The sequence below is a fragment of the Arachis hypogaea genome, chromosome 8 (assembly GCF_003086295.3).
Source record: "Arachis hypogaea cultivar Tifrunner chromosome 8, arahy.Tifrunner.gnm2.J5K5, whole genome shotgun sequence".
NCBI lineage: Eukaryota > Viridiplantae > Streptophyta > Magnoliopsida > Fabales > Fabaceae > Arachis > Arachis hypogaea.
This window is the reverse complement of record NC_092043.1, coordinates 30,204,470-30,226,992: the sequence shown is the minus strand read 5'-3', so window position 1 is coordinate 30,226,992 and position 22,523 is coordinate 30,204,470. Positions and strand designations below refer to the sequence as shown.

At 32.4% G+C, this 22,523-nt stretch overlaps 2 protein-coding genes across 2 annotated transcripts; one reads left to right on the top strand and one right to left on the bottom strand.

Moving 5' to 3' along the window:
• Positions 1 to 823: 823 nt before the first annotated feature.
• LOC112706889 (uncharacterized) lies at positions 824 to 4,588 on the bottom strand. Its single transcript, XM_025758409.2, has 3 exons — positions 2,784 to 4,588; positions 1,582 to 1,889; positions 824 to 1,418 (listed from the first exon to the last, which is right to left on the bottom strand). Exons 1-3 carry the CDS (start codon positions 4,403 to 4,405, stop codon positions 1,072 to 1,074), a joined length of 2,277 nt encoding a protein of 758 aa, XP_025614194.1. The 5' UTR covers positions 4,406 to 4,588; the 3' UTR covers positions 824 to 1,071.
• A 16,967-nt stretch (positions 4,589 to 21,555) lies between these two features.
• Positions 21,556 to 22,245, top strand: LOC112705217 (dehydration-responsive element-binding protein 1E-like). The gene has a single exon (XM_025756061.2). It carries the CDS (start codon positions 21,556 to 21,558, stop codon positions 22,234 to 22,236), a length of 681 nt encoding a protein of 226 aa, XP_025611846.1. The 3' UTR covers positions 22,237 to 22,245.
• Positions 22,246 to 22,523: the final 278 nt, after the last annotated feature.

Genomic DNA, 22,523 nt, shown 5'->3' with positions numbered 1-22,523 from the left:
GATAATTAAATTATTAGAAAGCTTGGATATGTGAGCTTATTTATAGCGTCCTTTTAAAAATATTTCATGTTGCATAGTTACATGAAAGTTGGAAGCACTATTAAATTTTGCAAAAACAGAATAAGCTTGAAGATTTCATTATTGAAAATTCATCAGTTATAGGTATCTTTGCCCGTTTTGAGTGGTGAGATAGGGCCACAAATGCACAATGTCTCTAGAGAAATTATTCTTAAAAGTTGAACTTTCTTTTTCACAAAAATTAATGATAAGCCTTTTTAAATTAAAAATTTTCAAAAATAATAAATAAACTTTAAAAGTACATGTCATGTTCGTCATTCTATTATCAAACTATTAAATTAAATGTATTACTAGAAAGATTAATTAAAGATAAGTTGACATGTAAAATAGGCGGAACTAATTTTAATATGATGTAAATGTTAGTGTAAAACATTAATATTGGATTAGAGTGATGTAACATGGAAAATTAAAATTTTAATTTTTTTATAGTTGACAAATATATTAACATGCAAAAAGTATCATAACATTCAATCCAAGAATTAAAATCATAAATAAGAAACACTCATGAATCTTATACACTTCTATGGTCTCTACATAAATAAACTTAGTCATCACAGTGAATCAGAAACCCAATGCAAGGTGGAAAAAAGGGAACTAAAGAGCAATAGGGCACTTAAATTTCAAAAAGACTTCCATTTTAACACTTCAAGTACTCAATGATTCAACATATACACCTTAAAAAATCACTTCTTGAAAATATTTTTTTTTTCAAAAATTAAAATGTATATATTTAAGTTAATTTTCAAGAAATGAAATTATAAAAATAAAAATCTTTGAATTACTAAAGCATATTTAGTTTTCTAGAGACTAACTTGAAATCCTACGAGAAACTAAAGTATAAATTTGCATACCAAAACTTCTAAAACAAAGTTGGAAAAGTAAACTAGTTAACCAATGCTGTTGAGTGTTGACCGTGCAAAATCCAAAACTGGAAACGGACAGCACAATGCCCACCATCTTCCTAACTCCTAAAGAAAGATCTCAAATTTTCGATCACGAAGCTTTGAGAGTATCATCAACAATGGCTTGGATGTCCTTCTTGCTCTTCACGACAGAGTGTTTTTTACTTTCAAAGTCAAGCTTATCGAGATCTTCAGCATTGCCTAGATAACCATACAAAACATTCTCCTTATGTAAGTTTGTGCTGTGTGTACCTTGTGTTCCCTCATCATCAATTTGTTGGAACTCCGCCCTACCATGACGCTTGTCAGAATAAAACTTGTGAAGCCTTTCTGCTTCTTGCAATCCAGAAAATGTGGCATTGAAGGTCACTACCAAGATGCTGTAATTTGCAGGTTTCCCTCGGGACACTTTTGTCTTTCCCCCACCAAATCCCATACCTTCAAAATCAGAAAAAATTGACACAGAAGAAACAACACAACAAATAGTAAAACTCAACAAATCAGAAAATGCTACACAAGTCAAAATACATGGTAAGATTGGAAATGGGTCTGGCATAAGGGCAATACACAAGACAAGAGGATAAAAGACTACATAACTCACCATTAAGAATAGCCTCCAACCCTTCAATACTTATGATCACCCTTTTATCAGGATTACTATTTGTAACAGAACTGTTGTGAATCAAAACAACTGGGGGCCATATGATTAAATCATTTTTCAAATTTGATGCTTCAGAAGCAGGCAGAGCCTGCCGGACCCACAATCCATCCGATGCTGGTGTATCGCGCCATCCTAAAAGTACACAAAGTGCCTTGTGAAAACCCAAATGTTCAGCTCTATGCCGAGCCTTGGTTGAGTTGAAAGCATGCATTGCAAGGCTGTGTGTGTTGGCAAACTCCTTCGACTTGCTGGTATAATGATATAAGCACATAGAGGTAATTATTAACTAATTAAGCCAATTCAAACCCATTTGATGGCACATTAAATGCTATACACTCATAAGGCAGTAAAGAAAGCAATGCAGTGATTTTTAAATGCATGTCAATAACTTACATCAAACATCTCACATGATCAACCATATTTACCACGGAAGCTCCCACAAAAATTTAAGAGGATGGAGACACTAGTTGCCTATTCTTATCATCTCATGCAAAGAGTAGGAGGGCATTCTAATTCCTAGATAACACGATGATGACTGTATCTATTTTCAAACCCAAGTAGACCACCATTCAAGGTGAAGGTGATGATTTTTTAACTTAACTCCTACATCAAATTCAGATTCTTTTTAGTGTCTTCTCCACACTAAAAACTGCAAGGGAATACACTAATGAGAAACGCACTTCCCCTGTTCGCCACCCAAAAATAAAAGTTTAAAAGCTTGGCCTAGAGGATTTTCAGAGGATCGGACAAGGCAAAAAGGATGAAACGGGAAGGTATTGTCTTAATTAAACATTGCAAATGTTCATCAAGAAACTATTCTTATTGGTCATTGGAGAGGTAGGAGTGAGAGCTTCAAGATGAATGGTTCCCCCATATTGACTTTTCAGTGGAAGTCCTAATCTCTAGTCTCATATATTAACCCTGAAAGAATATAGTTCCCTACTTCACTTGGAAGCTCCTATACATCACACCTAAGTTAGATTCTAAAATATGTGAATATACAAATTCTAATGTATACTAAAACTAAGCTTAAAGAATTCCTACCTTGAAACCTGTAATCAAATACTTATTGATCAGCATTGAAAAAAAAAACATAAATATGCCCCCTTCTGGAGACACATTATGCAGAAGATAACACAGACCTGCCGCATAAGGTGCACCTTAGAGTATCAACTCCCCCACGGTCTATGTATTTTCTTCGCTGTGATGGATTCTCATTCAGAAGTCTGACAAATTTAAAAAACGCATTCTGCACAAGTTGCTTGAACTCCTTAGAATCTTCAGGTGGCTCACTCTTTGACCTCTTGGAATGTTTGGATGTTTCCTTAACCTCTGATTCTGAAGGATCAGAGCCGGGGACACTTCTGGAAAGTTCACACAAATTTCTCTTTAGTTCCTTCTTTTTAATACGTTTGACAGCTTCACAAGGTTCTTCTTCAGCAAGAACTCGACGGCCTAAGCGGGCATGGACGTTCCTGTGACAAGAACCCAGGGAACTTGGGAGGTGAATCATCCTACCACTAGTATCTCTCAACCTCTTCGTCACGATTTTTTGAATGATAATTTCTTTCTTCCTTGGGGTCCTCTCCTCAGGTTCTGTCGAATAACTAGATTTCTGTGGTCGCTTGTGACAATGAGGTGACGCAGCAGGGAAAGCATTCCAAATTTGATTCTCAAATGTTTTACCACCATGTCCATACCCCAAATCAAACATCTCTACCTCTGTTTTCATAAGTTTATCATCTAAAACACCTCCATGCTTATATACATATTGGTCATGATCAAGCACAGGTAAAACCTTGCAATTACCTTGATAATCTGAATAAGTATAAGCATTTTTCTCATACGCTCTTAAGCTCCAACCTTCTTCGCTGTCTCTATGTCCATCTTCTGTGCCATACTCGGGAACCACATGCTTGCTGCAACACAATGGCTCAACAAAGTGTTGTTCAGCATCCTTCACCTCCTCCTTCCAAGGTGTTCCTTTTCTTAAGGAGTCTATATTACCTAGGGCGCCATCAATTTTCTCCACAATGGAATCCACAATGCTGGGTCTCTGAAACCGCGAAGACATAAACCCTCCATTATTAGAACATGGAACCCCATCACTCCTCTCTCTCCTTTGCAAGACCCTGTTCATAATGGAACAGTGCGTATTATTATTGGAAACCTTAACAGAGTTTGGTTTCGGAATTTGAACATGCACGTGCTCAAAATCCCCATCTGTTCCAATCCCTACGCTTCTAAGCAACCCTAATTGCCCACCAAACAGTGATGGTGGTGGCGATGGAGTTAATGCAGACGTATATGGCTGTGAAACGGAGAGTCCATACCCAACTTGTTGATGCTCGCAATGCCTGGGAGGAAGATGAACCCCTCCATTTTCCCTCTGCTGCGAAACGAAACCGCCATAACTTCTCGGGGGCCCAGTGGGGCCCATGGGACCTGAACCCGAAAACCGGTAAACGAAACCGCTCGACGACGACGTTGCGTTTTCGAGCTGCTTCGCTTCCAGGAGGTTATCCCACTGAAACTTCGACGACACCGCACCGTCAGTGTACGGCGCAAAGTCAACGTTATTTGAACGGCGGCGGTGGTCTGATCGACCGTCTTCATAGTCAGTCCTTCGGACCGGACTAACGACCCTCAACCGGTCCGGTTCTTCTAACCGGCTCGAACCGGATCGTCGGGTTTCGTCGCGAAAGTCTCGGTAAGGAGAAGAGCGTCGGCGGCTGTGGGTGTCGTAAAAGCTGCACTTCCTCATATTCGGAATTATAGAAGAGACGGTGCTTTTAGGAACGAAAAAAAGAGAGAATCAAAGGCAGTAAAAGGTAGAAAGCCCTAACAGTTGATGGTGTCGTGGAAGAAGAAGAACGAATAACCCTATAGGAAACGGCGCCGTTGCAGATGATTCAAACATCCATATTGCATAGTGCGAGCGCTCAAGAGTAACGAACCGTCCATTTGAAAATTTTTTACTTTTGACTTGGCAAAGAATTTGTTAGGAAAATTTGTAGTTGAATGTAGAAGGATCAAGGATTATTGAAATATGTAATGTTATAAACTTATTTAAAAATTATAAGTCTCTGATTAAATTTTAAAAAAGTCTCACTATCATTTATTTTTTTATTTTATACAGAATTAATTTTCAATATTTGTTTTTCTCCTTATATCAATTAAGAAAAATGTTAAAAAGTTAACATTTTTATTAATATTAAAAATTATTTTACTTTTATATTATTAAAATTAAAATTTAAATTTTAAAATATTAATCACATATTAATTAAAAATAATAAATTTTATTAATTATCAATCAATCTAATATATATTAGTTGAAGCTAATAATTGCCTATTCATTCTATTTTGGAGTTATCAATGCAATAAACCATTTAAAGTTTATGAAAAATAAAAAAAATTCTATCATATTTTTTATTGTGGTACTTAAATTATTTAATTTGTTTTTAAAAATAACAAATTAAATATTATTTATTTATCTTTTTTAAATAAATTAGGAAAAATTTTAAAGACGTCTTGCATATACCAAAACAAAAATATCTAGCTTAATTAAGTACTTATTTGGTATTATTAAATCGATAAAAAGAAATTTTTGTTTAATGAAAAAATATTTTTTTTAGTGTATTTGACAAATTTTTAATAGTAAAATAAAAGTACTTAAAAAAATCTTTTTTGAAAAATTATAATTTACATCTTTTTTTAAGATTTTTTTTAAAAAAAGATGTTTTTTACATAATAAATAAATAAAAAAATACTTTTATCTTATTTTATTTAAATAATAATTAATATATAAAAAATATTTTTATATAAAATATCTAAATATAAAATTAATTTTATTTTTATAAAAAATATTTTTAAAAAATATCATTTAAAATTTTTTTTTCAAAAATAACGTCAAAGCTATTTAAAAAGCTGAAAAAAGTATAAGTTCATACAAAACGAAAATCACACGTCAAGCATGATAAAATCCAAGTATTCAACAACCAAGTCATATTAAAAAGCCCTATAAAAGAAAGGTACATATTGTTATACATAATTGTATAGAGAAAAGTGTGATAAAAATCAATGATCAAGTATGTGAGTCTCATCACTTTTTTTTTAAATAAAAAATTATTTTACTGTAAAATATCTCAATATTATGTATTCTATGTACGTATATACTCTATGTGAGTACTACTACTACCCTACAAGAAATTCATGTTGTATTATCCTCTATTTGGCTGTAATAGTATTCTTTTGATAATACATATTTGTATTAACAATGAGTATTTAGAAAAGAAAGGCAGAAACAATTAGAGAGAGAATGAGAATAGAGGATAGAGTGTAATAGAAGAGAATAAGTGTATTTTTATTATTAGATAAATTTTAATTAGATTATGTTACAAATGATGAGTTAATATATGAGAGAAAATAATTAAATGTCGCTGACTCAATAATTCAATTATAACGGAAGAACTAACTAATTATAAATTTAATTATATGTAACCGATTTCTTTTTTTTTTAATAATTTCTAGTAGCTGTGTTAACTATAGCCTTAACATTTTCCCTCAAGTCAAGAGGATCTTTTTGCATAACTCAGTTTTTCTTTGAACCTTAAGAAGGTGGGAGCAGATAGTGGTTTTATAAGTGTATCCGCTACTTGATTGGCTAGAATGTGCACTACATAAGCCTCATTCTTTGCAATATAAACTCATACTAAGAATTGATCTAGAGCAAATTCGTTTTGTTATGAAGAATTGGGTTGGCTGCTAATAACACTGTACTTTGATTATCATAATGAGTTGTTGATTTTATTACGCTTGGTATTCTGATTTTACTTATTATAGGTTTTGAAGTCACACAATTTTAGTCGATTTGTCTACAATTTCTTTGAATTCAGCTTCTATACTGCTTCTCAACACAACTACCTGTTTCTTACTAGCCCACGACACTAGATTCGGTCCTAGATAGATGCAAAACTCATTGATTGATTTTCTATCATCGATATTATTGCCCCAATTTAAGTCACATAACCCATAAATTCTGAAGCCATCTGAACTCTTGAACATGAGACCATGATGTAATGTTCCTGCCAAGTACCTGAGGATTCTTTTCACTGCTTTCCAATGAGTGTCAAGTGGTTGATGCATAAATTGTGTCACTTTGTTTACTGCAAAGAAAATTTTGGATCTAGAAATTGTTGCATACTACAGTCCTCCTACCATTGACATGTACAAAGTTGAGTTGTGAATGTCCATCACCAAATGCTGAGAGTTTGAGGCCTGAGGTCATGGGTGTTAAGACAGGCTTTGCATCACCCATGTTAGCCTTTTTGAGCAGGTCCTTTAGGTAGTGTTTGTTTTGAGGTACTGAGACAGAGACTGAAAGACTGAAACTCAACATCATGTTTGTTGGTTCAGAGACTAGTACTAAAATTTATGTCTCTATCACCAAAATTTCAGAATTTTAGTACCTTCAAAAAGTGGGGACACAGGGGACAAAAATTTTTAAAGATGGAGACTGAAACTTTAATAACATTTTATACCTAAAATACCTTCATTTCAATTAATTAATTTCAATTTTATCCTTTGTACAATCTAAATTAGAATTTCATTCTTGTTTAAATTTCTATCTCCCACTTTGCACCAAACAGAATATTGAGATTTATTTCAATCTCTGTCTCTCAGTCTCAATCTTTTCGTCTCTGTCTCTTCACCAAAAGCTACTTTATATACTTTGTTTGACTTAGCATCACTGTATCATCAAATGGTTTTTGGGTTTCAATTCCCAAGAAGTAGCTCATTTCCCCTAGATTCTTTAGAAAGAATGTATTGTTGAGTTGGGAAACTAACTTCTGAATTTATGACTAGTTGTCCCCTGTGATTATAATGTTGTCAACATAAATCAGGATGTAGATTAAGGAATGACTGGTGAATTTTGTGAAAAGAGAGGTGTTAAATTTGGTGTTGTGAATACCAAACTGATTTAGGGTGGTGCTGAACTTTGTGAACCAAGTTCTTGAAACTTGCTTGAGGCTGTATAATGCTCTCTCCAATTTGCATATTTGATGTGGTTTTTCAGCTATGATCCCTCGGGTTATTGCATGTACACCTTTTCATGTAAGTCTTCATTTAGAAAAGTATTGTTAAAGTCAAATTGTCTGACTTTCCAACCCTTTGATAAAGCTACACTCAACACAACTCTGACTGTGAAAGGCCGAACTACTAGGTTAAAGATTTTATCATAATCAAACCAATAGGGTGTATGGTTGGTGAAGGATCTACTAACTACCGTGCATAATTCCTCATTAGTGCTGAATATTCCTCTTCGATCGCCATTTTCCAGTGAGGAGATGTGAATACACTGACTTTGGAACTGTTTGAGTAAGATCTAATCCTGATTCGACAACTACAACATAAACCTTGGGATTAAAAATCCCACTTTTTTCCTGGTTTGCATGGGATGACCTCAGTGCACTGGCTGAGGTGCCCCTGGCAGCTCAAGACAAGGGAGTGAACTCGTTGAGGTGGATTTTACTGTGCAGGACCTGCAGTGTTAGACATACTACTAGCAGTAGAATCAACATTAGAAAGTAATGAATTAGATATGCAATTGATATTATTAAAAGATAAATTATGCATGATGGGTTGGGTGAGTGGTGGGGAAGGTATGTGTTGCTAGGTATTAGGCAGCTGAATTGGTTGAAAGGTGTTGTAAGGTTTTATGATTTGAAGATTCAGGATCAGGTGAAATAAATAGTTGAGGGTAGGGGAACTCATGTTTATTGAACAGAACATTTCTAAACATGTAAATTTTTCCCGTTGGAAAAAGTTGGAAGACACATTTGTAAGATTTGTGATAAAATTTAAGAGAGTTGTATGATTTGAAAAGAGGATAGCAGGTGCAACCAAAAGTTTTGAGGAAATGGTAATTAGGTTTGGTTTGAAACAAGGCTTCTGTTAGGGTTTCAAAGTTGAAATTTGTCGTGGGTAATTAGTTAATAAAATAGGTTACAGTGAGAATTGCTTTGCCCATAATTTTAAAGGTAGTGAGGCTTGGGCTAAGAAGGTTAGGCAGGTTTCTATTAGGTGTTTGTGTTTTTGCTCAGCAACACCATTTTACTGGTGAGGGTGGGGACAAGTTCGTCTATGTTATATGCCATTTTCTTGAAGGAAGTGAGTGAAGACTGTGGATAAGAATTCTCCTCCATTGTTAGTTTGGGGGCTTTTATTCTTTGACCAGTTTTGTTTTCAATTTGAGACTTGTACTGCAAAAAGACTGAGAATACTAGTGACTTTATTTCAAGAAGGTAGGTACATGTATGTTTTCTGAATGCATCTATAAAACATATGTAGTATCTGTGGCCACCTGAGTTGTCATAGGCTGGTGCTGGTCCCTAGAGGTCTGAGTATACTAAGGTTAGTGGGATAGTATATATGTGAGGTTGTGGAGTTTGCAAATGGAAGTTAGTGGATTTTACTTTTGCAGTAGCATTACAGATTATGGGTGTGAATGGTTCTTCTTTGCACAGATCATTGAGGTTACAGGTTTTGAGTATATGGTTGACAATTTTGGGTGACGGATGGCCAAGTTTGTTTTGCCAAAGTTGGAAGGTGGGACTAATATTTTTGCAAGCAATTAGAGCAGTGTGCTTGCTACATTCAAGAGATTTCCATTGTGAGAAAATACATCACTAGAATTTGCAGCAGCATGTTTGTAGTTTTATGTACTTATAGATTTGGCAGTATTCTTGACATCAGTAATGTTAGTGTCCTTGCAATCAACATCATTAACATGGATATAGCAATTTGCAGCATTAATAGAATTTGCAACTTGTAATGTCCTAATTTTTTGTGAAATATTTTACATTTAATTCCTTTTATTACTACCCTACCCTCAAATTTTATCAAAATTCCTACACTACCCTTATTTCCTTTTTCCAACTATAACCCTAATTTTATCCATACTATTCATCTTCTAACACATTCACATATATGAATGAGTACGGAAAAAGGAAAAAGAGAGAGGGTAAACAGAGAGGAAGAAGAAAGGAAGAAGAAGGGGAAGGAGGACGATGCCGGTTAAGGCCACGCTGCCGTCACTGTCGTCGTCGTGGCTGTGTGTGGAGGACCATTGCTGTCACTGAGGAGAGCACGAGGAGAGAGAAGAGAGAGACTTCGCGAAAGGGGAAGGAGAATACAACAGAAATCATCATCGAGAAGAGGGGTAACGGTGGTGTGTTGCCGCTGCTGCTGCCGTTGCTGGGGAAGGAGGTCACATTCGAGCTACGCGCTGCAGTCAGAGCCATTCCTTGCTGGCGCCGTTGCTGGTCCTATGCTTCCGGTTTAAGCGTCTTATCAGAGATAATGTCACCATCACCGTTGTGGTTTCTGGAAAAACTCCACCGAATAGTGCCTTTGTTTTGGTCTAGGTCATTTCCTTAAACTTGTATCGTTTCCACTTTTGCTTTGCAACTATTCTATTTATTCTACCTCGTTTCCATTCTGTTTCAACCGCTATAGCTGTGACTATTACAAAGTTGTTGCTGTGGAATTAGTCGGAGTTGTTGCTACTGCCTCGGTCTAAATTCTATGTCCTTTCAATCCATTCTATTCCAACCATCTTCACCCTTTTAATTTGGTACTCCGGTTTCAGTTTCTTCGGTCTCTTAGGACCAAGTTGTGAGTAGGATTTACATTTATAATTGTTTGATTTTACGTCTATAATTATTTTGATATACGGTGTTTGGAACTTAGTTATACTTACAAAGATTATTATCAAATGATTTTAAATTGGTTTTACTAATTGATTTATTAGAACTAAATCCTTATCCTTGTTAAACTCATTTTAATATGCACATGAAACTATATATTTTTATGAGACTATATGTATGTTTGAAGAAGTTTTATATTATTTTAAAGCATTTGATTTTACTCGAATATGTATTTTTGAAGTATTGAGATTTTGTTGGTACTCACTTATTTTGGAATTGTGAAATATGTTTGAAATGCCTTAAGATTGAGAAAATATGATTGAATATGATTTGGATGAGAAAGTATTATCTGATTTGATTTGACTCGATACATTATATATTTGAAAGATCAAAGATTTGTTGTATTTGAAATTATATGTTTTGAATTGGTTTGGGAGGTATTAGAAAACCGTAGTTAACGACGGTTATGACATTAACTTAGATGCATCTAACTCAGACCTCAGCTAGTAGGGACGTTGCTAGCCTGACGTGTAGGCCACACGTTGGATCTTTTATTCCGTACGGACACACTAGAGGAAAGGGTTATCCATAGAGGTGGAGCTGCCCAAGTGTGGACTTTTGATTCAATTTTTGTATGAGAACTCCCTTATTGATTCAATTATTATTATCAACTATTTCTTTCTAATTAAAAATTACTTTTATAATAGTATTTATATGGTCTCATGTCGGTTATAAATGTATTGTCTAGTCACTGAGTTGCAAAACTCATCCCATTTTTCTAAAAATATTTTTCAGGAACAAATGCTTGACTATGTGAGACTTTCTATTCAAGAGTAATCATCTGCAATGTATATATTCTTTGTCGAGTTCCTAGACGTATATGCTCCATATATCACAAGCAGGCTCCAATCATTCTTAATTATTTTAAATTTTGCTAAAAATGTATAAATATTTATTTTAGAACTTGTAAAATATTTGTAACCTTCTTATTCAACTTATATTTGAGTATATTAGGCTTGCTATGGGATTATTTTTCTGAGCGCCGGTTATGGCTTATTTTGGGCTGTGACACAACTCTTCCAGTATTGCACTCATCAGATGTTGAACACAAACTACTACTATTACTACTATTATTATTGCAATTATCAACATATGATATAATTTTTCAAAGTTTGAACACAAACTTTCAACAACTTTACAATTAACAACGTCAAAGCTTAAACTATCATTTTTGCTGCATAACTCTTCTATTTCAGGCTTAGTAATGATGCTATTATCTGTACGGGACTTCACTACTTGAGACTTATCACAGCTATTGTCAAACACATTGCAGCTATTGAAAATGGCTATACATGAGCTACTCGTCTCATTTTCTTTTCTAACTACATCACAAGTAAATGAAGAGGTTGCTGGTGCAGTTTGTGACTTCTGCACTTGTCCAGTTTTATCAGAGTTGCGAATTATTTTTGGAATGCATACGTCATCAAATCTGTACAGTTCCAACTCTAAGCGTGCCCCGAAGTAGTGTCTTCTTGGATTTTTACATGGCATAAGTGAGGCAAGAATTCGAAGAACACATTTGTTGTTTAAGGCAAATTTTGATACACTAACTAGGTTCTTGGATATAGAATTAGAAGGTACATGTAAAAGGTTTTGGAGTTTAAAGGATTGGTTAGAGAGTGGTACATGCATTAAAAACCTTCCAACATTAGCAATTGACATACCTTTTCCATTACCTCCAAAGACTTATTCTGATCCTTCATATCATGATCCATTTATGAGGTTCATCTGATCAAAGGTGATATGGTGGGAGGTTCCTGAGTCAGTGTACTAGCCATTGTCTGGATAAGATGAGGGAACTGTGAGCAGTACTTGAAGGTAAGGCTTCCTTTGTTTCTCTTGATTTTGTGATGCAGACTTGTGTTGATAGGCAGAATTACCAGGATTGTTGTGAAAGGCTAAGCTGGGTGAAGGTGGTCCAATTGGAGCTTGAAATTGAGGATGTTATTAGTGTTGATTGAACCGGTGAAAACATTGCCAAGCTATGAGGCCTACCTTTTCACAGAGCTGGCATTGTGGTATAGTTCCTTGCCACCATGTTGATCTGCCTCCTCCTCTGAAATTTTTGCCACCTTTGCCTTTTCTTGCATAGTCTCTATTACCTCCTTTTCCATAGTTTCTGCAATTGCCATTTCCTTTTCATAGGTACTGCTGTCTGATTCATCTACATCGTTCTTCTAAGTTACGTTGGCTTATATCATCGAGAGTTCAGATTTTTTAAACCTTTCATTCACTTCCTCCTGTGCTAGTAGTTGTGATTTAAATTCGTTGATGGTCATTTTTTCTGATCTTGCATTAATTACATTGATAAAGGTATTGGATTCCTCACTGAAATCTCCTAAGGTAGCTTCAAAGTATTCATCTTTTGAAAGTGGAGCTCCTAGGACAGCTAGTGAGTTTGTTACCTTGTTCAAACTTGCAAGATAGTCTGCTACTGATTATCCTTATTTCTTGATGGTTTTCATCTTTGTTTTGAGAATTCTGACTTTTGATTTCAATCTTATTGTGAAGTACTCTTCAAGTGCATTACAAATTTTATATGCACGGGTATACTCAACAACTTGATTCACAAAATTGCTATCCCTACGAGACATTCATCCATTGAGGTGAATTTCAATTAGATTACATTACAGTGATGAGCTAATATACGAGAGAGAGAGAAAGTAATTAATTAATGCTAACTCAACAATTTAGTTATAATAAAATAACTAACTAGTTATAGACTTAGTTACAAACAGACTTCACTCTAGGAATGGTAAAACTTTCCGAGACGCGGGGATCCCTGTAAGGACCGCTCCGAATGGAGATCCGACTGTGGTATTAAACCATTCTTTTACCTTAACCCATGACAATAATAACAATCCACAAATTCAGTCCAACAAAATACATAAATTCAGTTACAATTTTAGTCTTTATCATCTTATCTTATCTTATCTTATCTTATCTTTATGTTACTTTTTTATCTCATCTTTACTTTTATCTTTCATGGGCAATACTCTATATATTTAGTTTTACTTTCATAATTCAATCAATTAAGAAATACATAACAAAGCATTTTTTATCTTTGCGTACTCTTTATATACTCTTTCAATTTTATTATGGTATCATAGCTCTATGTCCGAAAGGTCAAGAGTTCGATCCTTGGTAAACCCCAAAAAGTGAAAAAAGAAGCTCTTGTTTGAGGGGGAGTGTTAGAAATATAATCATTAATGTTATATAAAAGCATTCTTTTGGGTTGAGTGGTTTCATAATATAGTAACATCCATGGATAAACCAATCGATTCAGATCCTAAAACCCCTCCAACTCCCCTTGGTATCAAAGCTGCAAGTTACTAAAGTCATTGTATTGTTTACGATAATTTAGTCGTATATGGTATGACAAACTTTCTCATCTTTTGCTATCTCATGGATACCAGCAGACCTTATCTAATTATAGTCTATTGTTAATTTTACTGGTGCTCAAATTTCTATACTTTTAGTCTATGTTGACGACATCGTTCTCACTGGTAATTCCATTTCTGAACTTGCTGTCATTAAGTCTATTTTGCACCAATACTTTTGAATTAAAGATTTGGGCCCATTAAAATATTTGTTGGGCCCATTAAAATATTTTTTGGGCATTGAAGTAGCTCAATCAGCAAAAGGAATTTGCTTATCTCAGAGAAAATATTATCTTGATCTTTTTGGAGGATTCTGGTTTATTAGATGCTAAACCTGCCTCTGTTCCAATGGATAGTTTCACAAGACTATATCAAGACAAAAGTCGTCTGCTATCTGACCCTTCTATTTGGTTGGGCGTATTATCTACCTTACCACTACTCGACTAGACATCATGTATGTCACTCAACAATTAAGTCAATTTATGGCATCTTTTACTGAATCTTATCTTCAAGCTACCAAGCATGTGTTACGATATTTGAAAACTAGCCCCAGTAAAAGACTTCTTTTTTCAAGAAAATCAAAAATTCAGCTTCTCGGTTTTAGTGACTCTGATTGGGCCAGATGTCCTGACACTCGGTGATCTTTAACAGGCTATTGTTTCTTCTTAGGCAACTCTTTAATCTCTTGGAAGACAAAGAAACAAACCACCGTTTCTCGCTCATCTACTGAAACAGAATATCGTGCACTTGCCAACACAACTTGTGAACTTCAATGGATACTAAATGTGTTACAATTTTTACGCATCTCTCCTGTCTGGCAACCAATTTTATATTGTGATAATCAAAGTGCTCTTTATATTACTATTAATCTGATTTTTCATGAACGGACCAAAAATTTAGAGGTTAATTTGTCACTTGGTTCGACAAAAAAATTCAAGTTGGAGTGATAAAACTTCTCCTCATTCCTTCTTCTGGGTAGTTAGCTGACATCTTCACCAAGCCTTTGTCTCCTCAACCCTTTCATCTTAATCTCAATAAGTTTGGTGTTCTTGACATCTTTCATCCTCCAGCTTGCAGGGACGTATTAAACCATTCTTTGACCTTAGCCCATGACAATAATAAAAAAAGTCTCATGGCCCACAAATTCAACACAACAGAATACATAAATTCAGTTACAATTTTAGTCTTTGTCATCTTATCTTATCTTATCTTTATGTTACCTTCTTATCTTATCTTTGCTTTTATCTTTCGTAGGCAATACTCTATATATTTAGTTTTACTTTCATAATTCAACCAATCAAGAAATACATAATAAAGCGTTCTTTATCTTTGCATACTCTTTATATACTCTTTCAATTTTATTATGTGAAAAATTTTTTCCGTGATGATGAGGACAGGAGGCAAAATTTTCTCGAGATAGGTGTGGGGACCTGCTAATCCCCGAAATTTATAAATTTACTTAATTGTTCTTAATTGTTTATTTCTCATATATGTTTTGCAGTCATTTCACATGCCATATATAGAGAGAGAAACTCAAAGTTCCTAATCCTCATTTGCATAACTCTTCTTCAATTCATAGATCCTCAGTGTCGTCCATACTCCATCCAACCTCTCTGTAGCCACCCCTCGCCACTCTCTCATCTCACGGCATTGTCACCCATCACCGTTCCATCACCCTCACCGCGTTGCTCTTTATATTCTTGGCGTTCCTTTTCACAACTCTAGTGTAGCGTCCCCCACCTCATCTACTACTCTGTATTCTGGTTCGCCGTAGCGTCCGTCATTTTAAAAGAAGTCAGCATCTTATCGTTTAGACTTTTTATATAAAATCTTGTTGTTTTTATATAAAATAGATACTTACTTTTAGCTTTATTTTTATAAAAATTAATAATTAGTCAGAACTACCAAAAAAATAGAAAATGGGATTCTCACAAAAAATGGATCCTTGTAAAAAATAGGAATAGGAAATAATATTCCTCTACGACCGAGAATTAAGACAAAAACGAAGAGTAAATTTAAGGACGGAAATGGAAACAGGAGGTATCCCCTAATTCCGCTATTTGACATCCGACTTCATCCTTTCCTTAACATGTATACACTATTATTGTATATTTTTTATTTTTTATATTAAAAGTAATCAATAAAAAATGAATAAATAATAAATTTATATTTTATACTAAAAGTAATGCAAACATTAAAATAATAATAAACAAATCAATTAGCGGCGTCAAACCACGTTCATAAGTTCGTTGTACAGGAGCAAGTTTTGGTACGGCTCAATCAGATAGAGTCGTAGAGAGATTGGGAGCAATAATGCTGCTTGTTTAAGCTGCACTAGTTTAAGGTTAAACCATGTTCACAATGCACTTGAATTATTAGATTCTTGGAAAAAAGTCAACCTTAGCTTTTTCATATAACTTCATATGATATGGGAAGTCAACCCTTTGGCCTCGAAGACTACTGTCTTTTCGTGGCGTTATGGCCGCACTCATCAGAGATTCTGCGGGTCTTGCATGGACACGTCAAATAAATGATTCTATTATATATGGACATTTCTTTAATTTATGAAAATCTGGTTATTTATTTACACACATTGTATAGATAATAATTCATATTCAGCAGCAGTAACCGAAGAGAAGAACTAGTTAACTTACGAGAAAAAAAAAAAAAATATATATATATATATATATATATATATATATATATATATAACGAATAATCATGATTCTTCACTAAGTACACACAATGTATAATAAAGAAAAAGGAAAAGTGTACACTAAACATCAATACTGATCAAGTATACTATTACTCTAAAACAGTCGTGAAGCTTTATTGAGATAATGAGGCATAATCCTCTAAAATTTTTGTAAAAGTATTAGTAGTTTTATTTTAAAGAAAACAAAATTAACTTATTTGTTTAAATATATATACTTTTAATTTATATATTTAAGTTTGAAGTCTATATTTATCATTTTTTAAAATTTTTTATCTTATCCTATTTAACAATAACAAATGACATATTTTTAAATTAACAAATCATCTTTAAATCAACCTTACAAATTAAATATCATTATAGAATTAACATTAAATTATATTTGACTTCTTATATATTTTCATACATTATTTTATTTTTAGAATAATAAAATTATAATATAACTAATAGTAATATCAGTAATTAATAAAAAAATATTATTTTATTTTTAAATCAACTTTACAAATTTAATATTATTATAGTATCAGCACTATTTACATTAATAAAGTTTGATATTTTCATTTTATTAGAAATTTAAAATTTTGTTTCATTGTATTATATTATTTGGTTTGTAATAAAAATAATAACAAAAATAATTAATGTTAAAACTTTTGAAAGATAAATATTATCAAAGATAAAATTAATCTTTTAAAATGTTAAAAAATAATTTATAAGTTATAATTGATTTTATATAATTTAAATAAAAAATCAATTTTTTAATAAAAAAAATCAGTTTTTAAATAAAAAGTTAGTTTTTTAAATAAAAAATATTTTTATGGGTAAACATTAATTTTTTTTATGTAAAAACTGATTTTTTTTAAATTAATTTTTTATTTAAAATTAATTTAATTTATTAACCTAAACAAATTTTTTACTAATCAAATTAGAATTATTTTTTTATTAATCTTAATCATATATAATTTTACATTTTAATAATAAATTTAAAAATAAAATAATTATATTTATAAGTTTTATTTTAATATAAATATTATTATATAATTTTTTATAAAAATTTCTGACTCTTAAAACAAAATTTTCAAGTTTTGCCGCTGCTCTAAAATACTCAAATTTCGATGTGATAAATATCATATGATTGATATTTCTGACAAACTCAATGAAGATAATTTTGTGACCTGACACCAACTTGTTCTGATACTATGTAATAGTTCTAGTATGAAAGAGACTAGCAGAATATACTGGACATGCAGAACACGAATGAAGAGAAGAGGAAAACAGATTTTAGAATTGTATTCAATTGCATATTGTGAACTAGAATCATATATATATCATAATTAGGCCATCCACTACACTTGTATATATATAATCGTGTGAGTGGTATGCATAGCAGAGCCTAAAGCTTTCTAACCAATTAGCTTAGCACACAAGAAACCGCTATGACAGAATCTGGTATGAAGCAGAATCCTTTTTTACATTTTGAGTTATATTATAAAGTCCATGCTCATTGGGTCGAAAATGAAACAAATAAAGCGCTTGGCTGAGATTAGAGACAAGTAGGTTCATGTGGCGAGTTCTACTACTCTAATTACGCTTCATGTCTTGTTGGATTTTGTTCGGTTGCTCGTTGAGCCGGTTGGTTGTGAGGGACGGGACCTGAATGCGAGTGCCACAAGGATGAGTGACGTTCACGATTGTCAGTGGGTCAGCAGATTGGGTCACCTACAAAAATATTTTGATATTAAAGTAAATTTATGTACAAAAAAATGATAAAATTAAGATAAGATGTGACGTATTTTTGAAGAAGGATAGATCCCTCTATTTTATCCATTGTCCTCGGATAGACCCTTTCATTTGAGTCTATTTATCTAGAAATTTCTGCCGGTTTATCTAAACATTAGGTAAAAGATAGTGTCATGTGACGGTTTGGATGGGTCGATAACCTGTCAGATCATGAATCCATTGAGTGAATTTTCGATTCTTGTTGAATTAGACTGGAACAGATTTTGTATACAAAAGACTATATGTTAATAAGTATAATGACGCGGGAGTAAGTAGAGTTAGTAAGTTAATTATATTAGTTAATTGTAATAAGAAAATACAAGTCCTATATTATTTAGAATAGTAAACTTTGTGTTATGTATTAGTAAGTTATGAAGATTTTTTTTTCTTTCACTAATATAAATAATCCATGTACCTTTTATTTATAAAATAAAGTTGAATTGATTGAATTATATATTTAAATAAACTGTGTACTTATTTTTTTTTAGACTTTTTAAGAATAAGAGAGACGTTTTTGGTTTAACCAACTAAGATAAGTTATTGACTATTTTTATCATAATAAAGTTATAAATTTTGTCAAAATTGATAACACAAGCGACCTTCTGGCGTCATATAGAATAAAAAATATAGAATGCATTTAAGTTAGAAATTTATAAGGATTATAAAATTACTAAGTGTATATTTGCTTGAGAAGCTGCATATTGTGTTACAGTCGTTTAAGAGGTACGAAAAATCAATTTTTTTTAATATAAACGGTTTATTAGTTAAACAAATAACTTAGAAGAATTAAAAAAATAAAAGATTTTAGGGATAAATTTGAAAGAAGAAATATAAGAGGAACACATATTTTTACAAAGTTTCCTGTATTAAAAATACATAAAAATTGTAAACATGCGTTTCTCTTATGCATAAATCAATTTTGCATTGGCACTTACATCACGGGTATAGTGACGGTGTCTGATTGGTTGTATTGAAAATGTCAACTTTGTGCCGAATTATGTTGTAGTTTTGTTATTGTTTTCTAATTAAAAGTCAAAGGTAATTAATGGGCTCGTATGGCATAGGATTTTTTTATCTTTTTATTTTAATTTCTTTGTTAAAGGAGTAAGAAAATTGGAAAAATAAATATATTTATTTGAATAAAATAACAAATAAAATTTAAAAAATTTACATTTTAAATAGGTTAATCTTTAAAAAAATATCAATAAAATCTTCTATAATAATAAATATAAATAAGTTAGTTCAATTAAGACTTTTTATTTTAATCATAAAAATTAATTTAAAAGTAGTTTATTCACATCTGTTATTTTGAGTATTTTATTAATATATTTTCTTTTAGAAATTAATATGTAAATCTTTAAAAATTTATTTGTCATTTTATTCTATTTATTATAATCATAATTTTTATTATAATTTTATTTGATGTTTTTTTATTATAATTTTATTGTTTATGAAGCAATATATTAACGTGCTTTTAACAACTTAATTATGATAAAAATTCTCATCTTTCCAATTATATATAAAATGACGAGAGTGGTAGGCTGGTAGCTGCTGATGGTGAAGAAATAAAAGGCGAAACATGATGAAAAAAGAAAAAGGGAATAGAAAATGAACTTTTCAAAGTAAACACGTTCGTTGACCTCATAAAAGTTGACTTTTTATTTAGTCAGCGCTATGGACAGCTACCTGAAGTTGTCTTTGGTTTTAGAACCTCACAAACACAACCAAGCATGTAACGAGCTCTATTCGTTTATATCCAAGGTTCACTAAATATTCTTTCATCAGAAAGCAACACCTAAAAAATCATAAAAACGTGAGACATATGCCATCAAAAGAGAACACGAGCTTATTCCAGAAATCCATTTTTTAGAAGAAAAATAATATACAAATTAAATAGCAATACTATTATTAGAAGCTTGTCTTTTTAATATAGTAAAAACTTAAGTGCAGTCGACTTCACGTGAAATTAATAGCTAAGAGCCGTTATATAAAAATTTAGTTAAATTAGTTAAATCATTCAACAACTCTCAATTATCAACTTCACGTGAAATGCACTCCACCTGAATTTTTACTCTTTTAATATATTACAAATATATAATCCTCCTAGCTAGGTGATGGGTGAGTCCGATCCGCGTTTAAATCTTTTTTACTCATATACTATGTTTATTAAATTTCACTTAATATTTATAAAATTAAAAATATAATTTCACTTAATATACTGTGCATGATACCGGTTAAGTTATATAGTATTTTTACGAAACTAATAGATGTTATTATAGCTCTATTATTCAATTATTAATTTAGAATAGTACTAATGCACTTTTCTTCACTGATAATTCCAACGTGTAATGGTGCCATTAATTAGTGCCATATGCATGTCCGTCACCAATATATAGCACGGACCACTGTTAATTAATACCTGGTCTGTGTTTCGTTCTGGGAGATATTTTTAATTAGAGTAAACCTTTTGTCTTTAAAGTTTATTAAAAATTTTAAAATAATTTAAAAATTTTATTTTATTTTAATTTTATCTTAAAATTTTTTATTTATATTAATTATATGTTTAACAGCTAAATTTTTAAAAAAATTAAAATCAATACAATTTTTATAAAATTATTATTAAATTAATTTTAAGTTTTTTAAAAAATATTAAATTTTAAATTTTAAATCTTAGTCTTAAACTAATTCTAAATTCTTAAAATACGAGAGTTAAAAAATAATTTTATTTTAAAAACGTAGTTATTAATATTGACTTATTAAAAATTAATTCATTATATTTATTTTGAAAATATATAGATACACAATAAAAATATTAAATAATGTCAACAATGAATATATTGAATATTTAATTCATTAAATGTGTAGATGATTATTTTAATATTAAGATTTAGATGAATATTTTAAAAGTGTAGTATATTTTTACTTTATTGAATTAATTTTAAAGATTATTATTCACAAAAATCATTATCTACTTCATAAAATTTATTTATTTTTTAGTATATATAAAATATTTTTGGAGCGAGCATAATAATATTTATTCTAAACTCTCTATTTTAGTTAAATGAAAACTGAGGTGAAGTGGACCACTTTTTAGTTATTGTTTAGAGTATACGGTCACGACAAAATTCAATTCCATTAGTTTGCAGCACGTTTTCCCTTCAAGGCCTGCACCGATGTTGTCATCATCACTCTCGCTCTCTCATGGAGTCATGGTATATATATATATATCCCTCTCTTCAACACCCTTGCATGCATCAACTAAGTATCCGCCATTGTCATGGAGTTTGAGAATAACGAAGAATCACTTTATTACTATTCTTCTTCTTCATCACTATCTTCTTCCACTTCATCTCAAACCCAACTCTCGGCCATCAGCCCACCGCCATCGTCGTCGCCATCACGCAGTCAGAAGAAGAGATCAGGGAGGAAGAAGTTCCGAGAGATGCGACACCCGGTGTACAGGGGTGTCCGGCGGAGGAACGGCAACAAGTGGGTGTGCGAAGTGAGAGAACCAATCAAGAAATCAAGAATATGGCTCGGAACTTACCCTACCCCTGAAATGGCCGCTAGGGCACACGACGCCGCAGTTCTGGCACTTAGAGGCACCTCAGCCACCTTCAATTTCCCTCTCTCCGTCCCCCTTCTTCCCCTTGCTGAGTCATCTTCACCTCAACATATTCGAGAAGCTGCTTCCAAAGCCGCACAACAAACTAGCAGTAATAATGATATTACTAACCCTCCTGTTTCTTCTTCGAATATGAATCTTTCTGTTGGTGTTGATGGTGGTGGTGGAGTAGTGGGGTCGACGTTCTTTGATGAGGAGGCAATGTTTAACATGCCTGCATTGCTTGATAGCATGGCGGAGGGTTTGCTTATAACACCACCGTCCATGAAGCGAGGAGCTTTTCATGATGATGATGAATTTCAAACTGACCTCACTCTCTGGAATTTCGACTAATCGATACCTATTAACCAATATATTAGACTACTTCCAAAGCGATAATTTATTAAGAATGTTGTTAATTTTATAGGTCCCTACATGCATGGTTTTTCTGCTTCTTTATCACTCAAATTAACTTGGGATCAACTTACATCAATCCGGTTTTATTGAGAAAGTCTAAGGACCAAATTTTTATTAAAATTTTGGTCAACACTTAATAAACAGTAATAACTAATTAATGATTACACGTTACAAAACTTGTTACAACTAGCCCTCGTCCGTCTTATTAGTCCATAATATTATTG